Source organism: Apiospora marii, assembly GCF_038362585.1.
Source record: "Apiospora marii strain CBS 49790 chromosome Unknown utg000004l_segment0_segment0, whole genome shotgun sequence".
In the NCBI taxonomy this organism is placed as follows: domain Eukaryota; kingdom Fungi; phylum Ascomycota; class Sordariomycetes; order Amphisphaeriales; family Apiosporaceae; genus Apiospora; species Apiospora marii.
This window is the reverse complement of record NW_027117375.1, coordinates 3,031,684-3,046,695: the sequence shown is the minus strand read 5'-3', so window position 1 is coordinate 3,046,695 and position 15,012 is coordinate 3,031,684. Positions and strand designations below refer to the sequence as shown.

Here is a 15,012-nt window from a genome sequence, read left to right as displayed (position 1 = left end):
CAGAAACAGGCAGTAGTTTTCCCGCCGACATTGCACTGCCGCCGGGTTGTTCGTAAACTATTTTAGCTTTAGAAAAAAAAAAAAAAAAAAAAAGACACGGCAGCCTCATTGCTGCTACCTAATGAGCTTATGCGCCCGGTTCCTGCTCCCACCTAGTTTGTGTCAAGCAAAACATGTTCAAATTCCTTGACAAGATCCTGGGACGTTCTTGAACCAGTTCTTCCGCAATACATTGATATTATAATTACAATACAAGAAATGAGGGCGCACATGTACAAGAAAAGAAAATCTATAAGTGAACAAACAGTTGGGTATCATGCCATTGTCGTAAGTGAATATCAGAGGGGAAACCAAGTGGCCAGCCAAGCACCAATCAAGACAGTGCTATAATTCATCGAAGGCCCGAAGAACCGCCTCCTCGGCCGGCGAGCCCTCGTCCCTCGTGTGATTCAAAGCTGCCTTTACCTCGTCTTCCAGGTGATCGGATATCCTGGTCGTATTCGCAATGCCTCCTGGCACAGACATATTTCCGCCCTGCCTGTTTCCTGATACGAAGTCGGATACTGCATCAGGGATGGAGTCCGAGACCATTTCCGACAGCGTCGGCACATCAACGGCAGGGCCATACTGAGCGGTCAAAAATACCCCTACAACCACGAAGAGCATGATAGATGTGATGATCCATACGACCCGGAGGCGCTTGCGTGTCCTTTCCTGCCAGTCTCTGTCGGCCTTTTCCCAGTTCTCGACCCGTGCATGGACACGATCCATACGTTTGCTCAGGCTCTGCACCTTTTGCCGGCCCATCAGGATGCGGCCCTTCAGAGCCTCTATACGCTCTTCCTGCTCGTCGAACTGGCCAAAGGAGTCCAGTTGGACCTCGACCTCGGTCACCAAGTCCTTGGCATCCTTATTGAAGACCTCGTTTGTCTCCTGAGACATGCACGCCAACTCTTTCATGGCGACGAGGGTGCTTTGCAACGTGCTCAACTTCTCCAACACGGCGTAATAAGTATCGTCGAGGCGGCGCATCGTGTCGGTCGAAAAGGTGTTGAGATCGGTCAGAGACTTTTTCAGACCCCTAATCCAGCGTTGTTAGTAGCGACTCCATCTTAAGATCAGTCTGCGTTATGGAACCTACGCTGTGCGCGAAGCAGCACGCTCTCTCTCCACCTGAAGTTGCTTCTCTCTCACCGCGGCCGCGGCCGTAGCCAGCGTTCCGATGTCCTCATTCCCTTGCAATAGCATGCTGGCTCGGCGGCTCTGTTCGGCGCTGCTCAGCATGGATGGCGTGACGCCTTCGGAGCGTGGGTAGTCAAGCGATGCCCGTGCTGGCATTTGTAGTGTCGGAGCGGCGGACTGAGGCACCCGGTCGCTGCGGTCACGCGGGTAACGGCGCTGGTGGAGGTGCGGTAAGTGGTGATGCTGGTGTCCATGGCGCTGCTTCGTTGGTGCAGAAGCATCTGTGATTGAGCGGCTCATCCGATGTTGAGGTCGCTTTGGAGAGGCCGACCTGGTAGACGACAGCTCGAGTGCGGCGCCATTGTTCGACATGATTCGTGTGGCATTCCCCTTAGGGGGAAATCGAGCAGGAGGTAAATTGTCAAGAGATTACCCATGCAATGCAAAACACCCAACGTCTTTGTAGTCTGCGAAGCTGGTAAGGATAGCTGAAACGGGGGTCGCAGTGGGAAATAGCTGGAGGAGGTAGGTAGGTGCTATTTTAGGAGGTACAAGGGTCCCAGGCCACCGGGCGTCACATGCCATGACATTTGATCCAGAGATTGATGTTTCCTACATCAATACAGTGAATATCACTAAATCCAACACTGGCCTACAAAACTGCATCACCATATTGAATTGGGACTGGGTCACGCAATGTTTATTTTATTTTTTTTAAAAATGTTGTATTTCAGAAGCAGCAAAGAAATGCTTTTTGGTAAGCAACGCAACTTCCAGGCCCCATTCTGGCTACGAGCCTCATTGACATCATTTCTCGTGCGCATCAAAGGCATCTAGATATGTAGCATATGATCTTACGAAACCTCGCCTATCCTCTTCTCGCATCTTCCGTGGTCGAGGCCACGAGGGTATCATTTAACACCACGACCAACCGTAAAGTAACAGATACCTGAAGTGTGAGGTCACATTTCACCGGTTTCGTCAGCCATGGATGAGCCGGGTACAGGACCTGGAGGCGAAGGGAACGAAGGAGATAATGGTCTCCCAAGGACTCCCCCCAGTGGTCCGGGGGCTGAGGAAGGAGTAGGACTCTCCCAGCCGGCTCCCGTCGTCTTGATTCGAACAGTCTGCCATGAGTTATGTGCTTCAAGAGTTCAGCAGCTTGTTCCGCTTCTCCTTCCTCTTCATTCTCTCGACTCGCTTCTTGTGCATCTTCTCGGCCATCTTTTGGAACCTCTCGCGCTCTTCCTTGGCAGATCTCTTGTCTTTGATAGCTTGTACGCGGCGCTAAATGAGTTGGGCAATGGTTAGCATGGAAACAAGACACATTGGTTGCATGAGTGTGAATGAACCTTTCGCTCGTCTTCTTTCTCCTCCTTCATCTCCTTCTCCTTGGCCTTCATCGCTGCAGTAGCCACACGAGCTGACTGTCGCTTCTCGAAAGAAGTAGAGGTAAGACCAGAGCCGGGACGGAACGCCTTACGAGGCGCGTGCCATTGCTTCCCTTGAGGAACTCATTAGCGACAGGAAATCCGAACAAATGACCAGGTGAATCATGTTGCATACCGTTTTTGCGCATTCCTAAGGCCTGTTCCTGTTGGTGTTGCTGTGCTTGCGCCGGCGCGGCGGGCGCCACGGCGGCGGCATTGTCGCTTGACATGACTGGTAGTTAGAGTGTTCTTCTGAAGATATTTCTAATGCCGAAATATGCCAATGTCTCCGGTATCGTGCACGGCAGCGTTGTCGTTGCTGTTACTAGTGTACCGGTTCACAAACCATCCCAGATTGATAAATCTGAAAATTCCCATCCCAGCCGCTTTGCTTGGGGACCGCGAAACTTTTAGTGGAGACGGAGTAACAGGGAAGATTTTCCGATTTAAGGGTCCTTTGCGCTACTAACACTTACTAACCACTTCAATTTCCAAGGAGACTGTTCAAGATGCAATTCTGCGTTTTTTCGAGATTACCTCAAGCAAAGCGCATATGTGTTTCTGGTCTAATAGGATAATGCCTAGGAAGTGTACGAGCTAGCGGCGGGAAAGCTGGCGACGGGATAGCTGTGAATATCGCAATAATGCCTAAATCGCAACGGAACAGTCAACGGCTAGTTATTCTAGGATGCATTAGAAATGACTAGTCGTTGAAGGAGGAAGACGATTAGCAGTCCAAGCCAAGCCTTCCAGTTGTTTGGTTTTTGATTTCCGTTGAAACATATCCCGAGAAAATATATGAGTGAGGCTGAGACCTCTCGAAAATGGGGTCCAATGCCGATCAGCACAAACATCTATCCAAGACAACAATTTGCTTCTGGCGCTGCTGTCGTTCATGCGAATAAAAAGATGCGAAGAAACGATCTGCTATGGGTATGGATGGATTAGGCCTCGATGGTAGCCAGTAGCCGGCGTTATTAGGACGTGGCAGCCAGTGTAGCCCCGCGATGATATGATCCTCGCAGCACCCACCGGGGTTTATCTCTCGTAGGAGGGGAAAGCTCTGTTGAGCCTTTCGTCATGACAGGACGATTTGCTTCTTGGGAATAGCGTCCCCTCTTGCTGGTGGGTTGTGACCATGCTCTGGCTTGGACCGCCGAGTAGACCCGACTTGGCCCCTGGACAGCGCGTCCCAGTGAAGCAGGGGAAGGCCCCGCCTACTCTCCGTCACTTCACCATTGAGACGTGACTGCGAATTTACTATTCCATTCCGAGGAGGACCTGAGATTCCGGGCCCCTGTCAGAAACGAGGCTTAGCCGTGAATCCATAATACGAGCGCATGCCGCGGCGGTAGGTGGTACTGGTTCCTGAAAGCGGCGCACTTGTCTACACTAGTAGCCAAATCCGGCCTCTCTTCAGGTCACGGTGGGCAAACAGGCGAGATTAGATATTCCTCTGCCGAGATATTCTTAGATCAGCCAGCTCACAATACCGCCCGGGTACGTATGCAGATGGGGTTTGTCCATTCTGTGATCATCATCCCGCAGTCTAATAAAGGTGGCCATGGCAACTGCTGCTAGGTATAAGCCGCGTGTGCAGTCTCCTGCTATGGGATTTGTGAACGGGGCTGGCTGGCTGGCTGACTGGCTGACTGGCTGACTTTCTGCTGGATGATGAATGCTCGAGTCTTTGCGCCAAGGAGGGATTGAGAGGAAACCTGCTGCTGGGCCTTATCTGTTGTAACCATGCAAAAGGCGGTTTGCGACCGCCGGGAGGATTGCGACCACCGACAGGATTGCCTGTTTAATTGCGCGCCCATACAACTCTCCACTGCTAGATCTGCTCTTTATCCAGCGTGATCATATCTGAGCGTCTTCAGATGTTGAGTTCTGATTGGCCGGATGCGTGCGCGTACTCTAATAACTCGATACAGCTAGCCTCAACTGTGTAGTGTTGCTTATTACGCAGGCATATAATCCACTGCACAGGTAGATTAATAACAACAAGAAAGCATGCAAGTAACGTCAACTTGAGCATTGGATAAATGGCGGTCATAGAATAACTGGCCCCGACGGAACGGCAGCAATCCGAGTGCCTGGTGTCAAGATGGTCCAAATTTTTGAATGATGTGACTCGCTCCCCGTCTGCAAGGTACATCTGATAAATGTCTACCTACCTAATGTTCAATGTTTATGTCTTATGTACCTACTTAGGTAAGTAATTTCAGGACTGTCAACATCCATACGTGCAGCATGACGGTTCTACTTACCAGAGTGTTACCAGGAAAAGCTGTGAAACGATGTTTTGCTTTCAACCTTGCACAATGGAATAAGCAAATTATTGGCGACTGACTGGGCTGCCAAGCAGAACGCCCGGCGTAACTGGAGGTCAAGGTCAAGGTACATCAAACATGCTCAGTTACTGTGGGGAGGCTACAAGTCCAAAAAGCAAGGAACCTGGCAGGCGGGTGACAAAAAAGAAATTCACGCGAATCCTTTTAGCAACTTCAACAGAGCACAGCACCGTCCGAAAGGGAAGGAAAAAAAATTAAAAAAATTACTTAAAAATAATTTATTTCTTAAAAGATATTAAAGAAATTTTTTCTTTATTTCTTTACGCTTCAGGTATTATTATAATAATCGATAAAGTAAAGGGTATATTAAAGAGTACTTCTACGTACGCCCTATCGCGGTAATTTCTTTTTCGTCACCCGCCTGCGTGGGCCTGCGTGCATAATTTCTTTCCCTGGACGTTTTTATTTCCCCAGAAGCGCTAGGATCTTTCCCAGCACCTTTCAGGTACAAGCAGAGGCCCAATGGAAACTGGCATGGTAATACCTCTATTCCCCATGCTGATTTATGTAACCTGTGCGTTGTGAGCAGATGAGGATTATGCACACATTTCACCATTCCACACGCGAACACATACAGGCTCAGGCAGGACCGAAGGAGAACATTGCAGGCCCCTAATGCAGGTGGCATGCAACCTGCTCGAGTAGGGGGTGCAGAAGGGGTGGTCCAGAGCAACGCCCATCAGCACTGAATCAAGTTAGTTTGCGCCATCGGCAGCGCCTCTCATCAGCGTGTGTTTGCTCTGCGGCGAATGACGAACGACTGGCCATGTGTCAGCTGACGGCCTCGCCGCCGCTTCGATGCACAAGAGAATGGTTCCCTTGCCGGCAGGCCCATAGGCGAAAGAAGCAATTGGTAATAAGAAAGAAGGGCAAAAAAAAAAAAAAAAAAAAAGTGTTGCATCAGTAAGTAGTAGTAACCGGCCGACTTGACTTGCGCGAAACCCGCGGACGCAGGAAAACACTGGCTGGTCCTTGTCGCACTAAAGCAAGCACCTAGGTAGAGGCAACAGTCACTGCAGACCGCAGTTGTTTAGACCAGTCCCCTACTAATTTGAACATTTTGGACCGAGAGCAGATCTCTTAAGCGAGGGATTTAGAGAGCTGGGCTTGCCGGGGGGGGGCACCAGGATGCCGGCACACGCTATCTTCTGCTTCAGATTGTGTAGGTATTTATTATGAAGGCCTCAGGAGGCTAGCTGGTGCAGCCAGCCCAGCACAAGAATGGTGGTCGATTGGGGATTAAATTGCATTGCATCTGTATTGCATTGGCCCATTCTGAAATTCATGCCCCCCTGCCAATACCATACCCTCTCCGCCTAGCAGGCGTAGTGCAGAGTGGAGTTTTCCCTTCCCACTCCAGCCAGGTCCCGACCCACTTTCGCTCCGGGTGGCCTTGTTCCTCGTCAAGCCAGTCCCACCACCCACTTCAATACTTGGAGGACTCCTCACTCTCTACTTACTTTCACTTTGTCGCTTCAACCTTTTCTCAAGCATCCTCACGAAGGCCTCACAGTTTACCTGGCTCAATTCCAGTCGCAAGTCTATTCCAATAGATTTGCCCTGGTCTTGGCCGTCCGCTCCTTTCTTCTTTTCCCATCGAGAATTACCATTTCTCAAGTTTGAATTCTGTTAAAAAATCATTTACGCCCGTTTTGTTTCCTTACCTATTTTGAGAGAGCAAGCGACACGGAAATTGGTCGCCTGTTGGGGAAACAAAAAAACACACAACAACAACAACAACACACACATTTACAACGAACGCACCGAGATATCTCGCCCATCTTCGGGGTTCTTCGCCCACGCTCACCTTGATCTTTCGCTTCTCCGGTTTCTTCACAAGGTAAGACCATTTAAACTACAGCACACGGTCCTGTGGTCCATCCGCCAGGCACCCGATAATCCTTCGCGCCGACGTTTCCTATTGCGTCCTCAGGCCTACGACACGCTTTGGCTGCATCACTGGCCGCCTGTTTGGCCGACGCCTCTCTTGCGATCCCCTCCGGGCCTTTGCACACTCTAATAACCTTACGAAACAGGCACTATCGAGTACACGGATTAAGCGAAACGGATCTTTGAACGCCTAATTTACACGCCAATTGCATGCGTCGGGGTGGCCCCGGATCGATCTTAATGCCCTCACCCCCGATCGAACGGCGCTCTTGAAGTCTCGTGCCGCCGAGCGGCTTGGAGGAATCATGACAACCGCATATGCTGCAAACGGCGCCATGGAGCCGACTGTTGTGGGGGCTGTTGGAGTCTTGGGTGGCCTGGATATCGACAGCAGCGAATCGCGGCATCTGGCGCTTCCCAGTCCCCTCGCTTTGGATGGACGGAGAGCCAGTGACTCGACCCTAGCAAGCCCGCACCCATCGCCTCGGACACCCTTGCCGCCACCTAATCCACCATTCGTCTTCCCCTCGCGTGGGCTACCGTCATCCGCGCCTTCAACATATTCCAGAGCGAGTGGTCAGCGCCCCAAATCCGCCATCGATTTGCATGAGAAGTCATTCGATCTGTCTGGCGTGTCTCCAGATACTAGCAGCTGGGGTCGAAGTGCTGCCCGCCGTTCTGCGCTGCCCGACTTCAATTTCAACCCTGGTGCTTCTAATGCCGGTGCTTCCCTCAGTCCGAGCAGCGCTGCGACCGGCAGATCCCCTCGATCGCCATCTTTCGACTTTAGCTTTCACCCCGGTTCCAGTCAATCAGCTTCGGATAACGCTCCGAGCCCGCCGGTATCGCCCGGCCAACCTGTCCCAAACCGCGGTGGCCACAGACGCGGTGGAAGCGAATTTGTTGGAGGCCATATCAGGAACGGCAATTCCATTACCGTTACGAACATAAGCCCCACCAAGCCGGAAAGTGGGTTTGCGACACCAATCCTGGCTCCTGTAGACCCGTCAACAACCCAACGCCGCGGTCGTCATGCTCATCGTCGGTCGGCAGCTATCTCCAGCCATGACCTGAGCATGATCCTGAAACCAGCCAGCCCCATCATACCTGCGGACAGTACTGTGTCGACACCCAACAACCCTGCTCATATTGAGGAGAGCGCCAAGGATCCAATCGAGTCGGCAGCAACAGATGACTTTAATTCTGCGAGAAAAGAATCAGCCGATCTGACCGAAATTGCTAGGGATGAATCCGATGCGCACTTCGTCTCGGAGCCAGATCCTTCTTCCGAGAAATCAGCACCGCGCGCTCGAGTTGGCTTTTCTGATAATGTGGAGTTTATTCCACGTCCACTATCACTCGTGTCTAATGATACGACCAGCACAGTGACGGCCCGGCTCGGCCACTCGGTGTCCAACAGCATATCTTCCATCATTTCTATGTCTAATTCGATAACTCAGGAACGTGAGGCGATTTCTCTACGCACATCGCCGCAATTCGGAGCTACTTCCGATTCTAAGACCGAGTCGCGCCCCAGCACTGCGGGTGCCGTCCTAGAGCGGACACCCAGTCTTCATGCATTGGCCGTTGCAGAAGCTTCAACTTCGCCACGTCGTCGCAACTCTATTCCGCTGTTGACTAATCTGCCGACGGCTGATTCTGACATACCCGCCGTGCCAAGTCCAATCAAAACGCCCAAGCGTTGGTCATTCTTTGGCCTCGAGTCCCTCGGGCTGACTGGTTCGCCAACGAAACCACGTCCCCACAGCTCCAGCTCGGCAGAAACTGCTCCCAAGCATTCCAGCACAACTGCTTCGTCCACCGAAAATGTCGCAGCGGAAGGCCCAGTCGAGTCCATGTCTACACAGCCGGATGCCAAGAAATTGGCCAGCAAGAAACACAAGAAGAAGGTCAAGGCATGGGCCGGTTCAATTTTAACCCGCAAGACGAAGCCACGACTCAGGTCCAAATCAGGCCGAAGGCATTCAATGACTCCTCCGCCTCCCCCGCAGCTGGATTTAAGTGACGAGGACGAGGACGAGGACGAGGATGTCGCTGACGTGACGAACCAACCTGCAACTGCACCCACCGTTATGGTGACTGGGCCAGCTGCTGATCCGGCACTTGCGGATTCCAATTTGAAAGTCGAAGATGACCCACTGTTCCCCATGATCGATTTGGATGCCGCGTTGGGGCCCTTCAATACCCCTTCGTTTCTTGATCCGGCTTGGGAGGCTGCCCAGCGTGCAGGAGCTCCACCCAAGCGACAGTTACATAGTGCCGCTGGCTTAAGGGGTTTCTCTGGTCCTGGCATGCACTACCACAGACGTACCGAGAGTGCTCCCGAGATGCCCCCTTTCGAAGCCGCTAGATTTGGCATCCACCGATTTGGTAGCTCCTCGACCATGGCCGATGTGTTTGAGGAAGACGAGGAAGACGACGACGACGACAGCGGTTCCGATGAATCAACTCCCGATGCCAGTGGAGCATCCATTGCGGATGCCGATGTCAATTCCGCTAGTGATGATGCGTCAACGCCCACCCAGGAAGTGGAAGCTAGCCTGAAATCTTCAAACGACAGCGCTTCTGTAGCAGCGTCTGTAGAGCGGAAAGGCAGTGGTTCCAGCTTGGAGATGCTCCCTATTGGATCCAGGCTGAGGTCTGACACTTCGTCCAATTCACTGCATGACGACATAATAGCCGAGGAGGCGCCAGTTTACAATGCTGCCGATCAGGAGCGCATCTACGAAACCATTTACGGATCGAATGATTCAGCAGCCCCATCACCCCGGCGTATCCTCACAAGCAAAGACTCGGCTTCGTCGGACGTCAACTCCATGAGGCTCCCTGCGCCATTGTTGACGCCTCTCAGCCAGTTCTCCATGAGCCTTGGTTCGTCGATGGCATCCCCCCGCTCGCCCATGTCTCTCGATGGGCATCGTGTGTCCACCGCGCCTTCATCATTCGTAGATGACTCTCATCGTCTCTCTACTGCGCCCTCGTCCAGCGAGAACAATGACTTTCAGTCTCTTCTTATGGGGGAACCTGGGCCAGAAGTCGTGCGGATCTCTATTGATGTCCCGTCTTTAACCAGCAGCAACTCCACGATGACTCGCGAGAGCAATTTCCCGGGCGTGCGGCCTAGGAATACCCCTTTCCAAGACCAGCGGCCAGCCTCGTTCACTTCGACTGCATTTGGCCGTCGAAGATCCAGTCTTGCAAGCCTTAGCCGGTTAATCAACAGTGCTCACGGAGAACGAAGCAAACTGAGCATGGAAGTTCCCGTCGATAGCGAGCCCGACAAGAAGCAGAAGTCAAGCAAAACAAAGCGGCTGAGCAAAATGATGCAGTTTTGGAAGCCAAAAGAGTCGGCCAGAGCTTAGAAGGTCTTTCGCACCTACTTTTTGGCCAAACGACTTGGGAGGCGGCGTTCGACAAGACGCTTCCGCCCAACGCCAAAGCAACTGTAGACTGCATGCCAACATGACTGCTTTCGGCTTACGAATTTGATGGAATATGCGCAAGTACACGATCTCGACGCATAGGACTTGCGGCCTCGCTTTGAAGTGTGGTCGAGGCCCACAGAACTCCGCCCAATACGATGCAAGCTGGTACGCACAAATTTCGAAGCAACTCTCCTGAGACCTGGGTGGGTGGTCGCAGTGGTAGTAGCATCTCGTTTCCACGCGTTTTGGCATTTACGACAGCATGAGCACACTACACCATATAAACACATACGGCATGAATTTACGGTCTCCGGTTTTAAGGGGAGTAGGCATGCCACCTCTTTCGCTCTCCACCCAAGGCGAGGGTCGACGACGATGTACCCCCATCTTTGAAGGGTCAGTCCTGTTTCTATTTGCGAACGGAATGGTATGGGAAAGGAAGGAAGGGCCGAGTAACACTCGCATTCCATCCCCGGTAGGGGAAATCGGGATAAACTTGGTTGATAAGCCCAGGGCGATCACGTCACGTCTCATTCGAGCGTTGCGTCAATCAGGTGTAGGCAAAGTCAGCCGCATCCAATGACACAGGATCACTCCTGCATGTAGACATATAGTAATGAACATACGATACTTGTACTTCTATTGCATCTTATGCCCTCTGTTCCTCACTATAAGGGCTGGCCGTCAGTGAGTATAAAACAACCACTGCGAATCACTTGGATTCATCTCGGGATGTCATGCTGCCCTCTTAATGTACACATCTCATCCGTTGCTACTTGGCAAGACCCTATTCATCTCTGATAGCAGCCAGCCCCTGAATCCAGTGGCGTGCTCAAGCTGTAACCACCCTCTGAACACCAGCCATCGACACAGGACGGATCCGCCTGTCATTTTCACTTGCAATTTAATAATGGACGAAGTGGCTATTTAAGCTAATGTTGCCCACGAAATAAAAACCAAACCTGAACGAGTGTGGCATTCGGGGCCGGCATACAAAATGCACGCAAACAGAGTGTGCAGTCACTGGCTAGGAAGCAAAGCATAAGTCTTAATCCGGGCACTTGATTGCCCGATGAGATCAAGACTAGGATCCCCAAGTAGGCTGAGAAAGGGGGAAGAAGCGTATGGGGAGCATGAAGGGCGCGGGTTCGCTTGCCAAAGACAGATACCAGCCCAGTCTTTTTTTTGCATGTGTTCCCCAGTCCCGTTCAAGAGAGAGAACTTGCTCGTTCGGCCTGGGGTAGTCGGTACAGTGAGTGATGAGTGGCATGTCAAACCTTGATTCGGATCTACTTGCGCACTTGGTCGGCATGGGCGAGGGGGTCGAGGAGGCTTGGATATAGTAACTTTGTATAGACTGTGTCTGCTACACTGCACTGCAAGCTCGGTCAATTGCGCACACATGCCCGCCATCTTTTTCTTGACCGCCTCGAGGCTTCTTTTTTTTTAGCCAATGGCGCTCTTTCTAAACATCATGGCCATCTCTATCTGCAAGTGTATCGAAAGGCGTATAGTTCATGGGCTTGGCTTTGGTTGGTTTGGCAATAGCTCACTCATCCATCCTCGCAAAGCCACCCCATCGCAACCCTTTCTCGCAACAGCCGTCTTCTGGGCCCCGTCCTGAACAAGAATCGAATAGTGGCAACGCCGGGTTACCCACCAGTCAGGTGGAAGAAGCCACGGAACGGCCGGGTGAGGGGTCCGGTGGCGCCACCGCCGCCCAGGTTTTTGGCGGCAGTGGTAGCCGCCACCGAGCTCGCCATAGTGGGGGGAGGGTTCGGCGGGGATGGAGGCGCATTTCCTATTTCGCGGGGGAAAAGGGGGAGACATGAGCAGAGTCCCCAAGGTTAACAAAGCGTTCAGTCGCCTAGGGCGGCCCAGCGCCCCTGAATGCATATGATAGCGACCCTAGGTTAGCAGCAACTAGTTTAGCCAGATGGCAAAATGGGAAACATTGGACTCGAAGGGGTTTCCCTCGATGCCGAAATCGGCTGGCTTCCTCCTTTACTCGGGGGCCTTTTCACGTGACAGGTCATATGCGATATGAGGGCACAAGTTCAATAGATTATCGTACAGTGTCCTGGTATCTATCTGCACCCGAATGGGGTTCGCTGGGAGGTGAAAATGCAGATGCAACAACAGGGTATCGAACAGCTTGTGTGACAGAAAAACGCCTCCTCCATGATAAACCCTTGGTCCAGACCAAATGCAAACTGCGCTTTCAAAAACGAAAAAACACGATGACCTTCCTTAATGCATGTATCATGAGCTCGTTTTGGGACTCTCTAATGCCACGCGCATCCATGCTCTGTGCGGTAGGAACAGTTCAGTAGCAGGCAAAGCAAGCCCCAGCCCCGGCTCCGGCTTGCCCGCCCCTAATCCTCCCATATGGTCTCCAAGTCGATGTCGCCGCGCCGCTCGGCGCCACAGACACTCCACCGCTTCCGCTTGTCCTTGGAGCCGAGACCGAGGGTTCTGCCTCGAGAGGGGGCGTCGAGGCTGGAGCGGCCGCGGCCATCCAAGGTCGACTCCTCGCCATCGGAGCCTTCGCTGCCTGCCCGCGCCCTCGAGTTCTTTTCGTCCTCCAAAGCCGCCTCCTCGGCGTCAGGCGAGTCCGGAATGGTCTCCAAGCTAGAGATACTAGGACTCCGTGACCGGAGAGAGGTGGGCGTCGACGGGACCGACGACGAGTAGGCGGGGAAGCTGTAGCCACCGTTCAGGTCATATCGGTAGGACGGAGAGGTTGCGACCGATGATGGCGTGGAGGGCAGGGAGACGTAGGAACTTGCGCCCGACGAGCTCGTGCCCGGCAGGGTGGGGTGGTGCAAAGGCGACGGCGTACGCCTGTGTCCGCTGGCAGGCGGGGGGTCCCGAGAGTCCAGCACCGATTGCCGGATGGGCGAGGTGGGCGGGAACATCTCGTCGGCAGGCTTCCTGCGCGGAGGCCGGACCCGGGTGGACGGGCTCTCTGGACGCAGCGTGGGCAAAGACAAAACGCGACCGTGACCGTCCAAGCCAGGCATAGACCTGGTACGCGACATGGATGGAGGTGCTAAGCTGGTGGATTTGGATCTCTGATGGGTGCCGGACAGCGGCGAGGTGGTTCGGGGTCGGTAGGGCAGGGCCAGTGTGACGGGTGTGGCCCATGATGGCGAGCTGGGGGATGGCGGCTCGTTAGACCGGCGGAGCGCAAGGGGTTTTCGAGCGTTGTTGGGGTTCGAATCGAATTCGTAGGTCTTGGTCGAGATGGCGGCGGGATGATGTAGTCGCAGCGAAGGTAAGGGAGAGGGGCGAAACTCCTCCAAACTCTCCGTCTCGGGGACAGGCTCCATCCTGGATGTCGGGGGGCAGCGATTGGTGCTGGACGTCTGAAGTAGTAGCCAGACTTATCGTGTTGGCCAGAATCCAGACTGCCGTGGAGCATGCATGTGATCAACCAGACGGGGAAGCAGTGGTCCAAATATGACGGTCAGCCGAAGTGATGGTGTCAAGGTGTGTTGTGGGAGGTGTCGCCTGTATGTAAATATGGAAATGGCGGGGAGTGTTCAGCGTGGTGACCACCACCGAGAGGGAGGCACGGAGGAATGCGCAGGGGCACGCGGTCAGTTCCAGACGAGGCTTGGGTCGTAGTCCCTTAATAGCGAGATGTTATGATTGTTGGGGTTGGATCGGCGACAGATCGAGGTGGATTGGATTGGCCCGGACTGGCCTTTCTGAAGGACGTGGGATTGAGCTGATCTTAAGTGCGCCCTTGGATCAGAATGGGGGGGTGTAGATAGGTGCAGGTGTGTTGAGTGGCAGTGGATGGATATGTATGGATGTACCGCGTGCCGCGAAGGTGGTTTTGCCGGCTGGAGCGAGATGGACGAGCTGCTTCCGTGTGCCTTCTGCTACTACTGGTCTTCTTGGTCTTCCTCCTCCTGCTGCTGCTTCTTCCTCCTTTCTAGTGCTTGGGTGTTTCTAGTGGGAGACAAGAAGAAAAAAAAACGAAACAACTAAAAATAAGAAGCTTAGATGAGGCCTTGGGAGTGTTTCGCTGCAATGTCGTGGGGAAATGAGTCCGATACGTAAGGGGTATCCGAATCACAAATCAAACCCAAGAGGCCGGATGGAATCTTAATTGCAGCTGGAACTCGACAAGAAGACCTGCTTAAAGCTTCTGGCACCAGCCACCTGAAGGTTATCTAAATATCAGCTAAGACAAGACAAGCTCAGGATGGCAGAGGAAAGAAGCAGTTGGCAGAAGCAGAAAGATCCAGAAGAGAGAGGCAAGCGATGCGATCTTGTAACATTTATGGGCTGGGACTGTCGGTCACATTCGAGGGAACCACAGTAAATCAAACCACGCCTGCTTGGTTGGGCGAGGAGGCGAGCAAGGTATCCGTACGACGGCAAAATACATACATACATGCATACTACACAGGACTGGACTGCTACTACAGATATTGCATGATTGATTTTCGCATCTGGAATGGATCAGGGTCGAGGGTCGAGGGATTTCGAGCTGTCTCGACAATCGGTCAACCACCCAAATCCCAACCCCAATCCCAGCGGCCTCCACTGCTCGCCTTTAGGCATTCCCCATCCGGCCAGCAACCAACCGCCCGTGTCCTATCAGATGCCTAGCATGATGGACTTGACCGGGGACGGGCTAGCTGGGGCCTCTAGCAGGTCCTGCTACCTGTAGGGGATGGACAATAACATTGAAAG

At 53.0% G+C, this 15,012-nt stretch overlaps 4 protein-coding genes across 4 annotated transcripts; 1 reads left to right on the top strand and 3 right to left on the bottom strand.

Moving 5' to 3' along the window:
• Positions 1 to 384: 384 nt before the first annotated feature.
• PG985_006895 (uncharacterized protein) lies at positions 385 to 1,554 on the bottom strand (the record flags this gene model as incomplete). The annotated part of the gene is made up of 2 exons (XM_066826664.1): positions 385 to 1,081; positions 1,142 to 1,554. 2 exons carry the CDS (start codon positions 1,552 to 1,554, stop codon positions 385 to 387), a joined length of 1,110 nt encoding a protein of 369 aa, XP_066686271.1.
• A 774-nt stretch (positions 1,555 to 2,328) lies between these two features.
• On the bottom strand, positions 2,329 to 2,842 carry PG985_006894 (uncharacterized protein; the record flags this gene model as incomplete). The annotated part of the gene is made up of 3 exons (XM_066826663.1): positions 2,329 to 2,469; positions 2,535 to 2,686; positions 2,749 to 2,842. The coding sequence occupies 3 exons, from the start codon at positions 2,840 to 2,842 to the stop codon at positions 2,329 to 2,331; spliced, it is 387 nt and encodes a 128-aa protein (XP_066686270.1).
• A 4,319-nt stretch (positions 2,843 to 7,161) lies between these two features.
• On the top strand, positions 7,162 to 10,239 carry PG985_006893 (uncharacterized protein; the record flags this gene model as incomplete). The annotated part of the gene is made up of 1 exon (XM_066826662.1): positions 7,162 to 10,239. One exon carries the CDS (start codon positions 7,162 to 7,164, stop codon positions 10,237 to 10,239), a length of 3,078 nt encoding a protein of 1,025 aa, XP_066686269.1.
• A 2,438-nt stretch (positions 10,240 to 12,677) lies between these two features.
• Positions 12,678 to 13,634, bottom strand: PG985_006892 (uncharacterized protein; the record flags this gene model as incomplete). The annotated part of the gene is made up of 1 exon (XM_066826661.1): positions 12,678 to 13,634. One exon carries the CDS (start codon positions 13,632 to 13,634, stop codon positions 12,678 to 12,680), a length of 957 nt encoding a protein of 318 aa, XP_066686268.1.
• Positions 13,635 to 15,012: the final 1,378 nt, after the last annotated feature.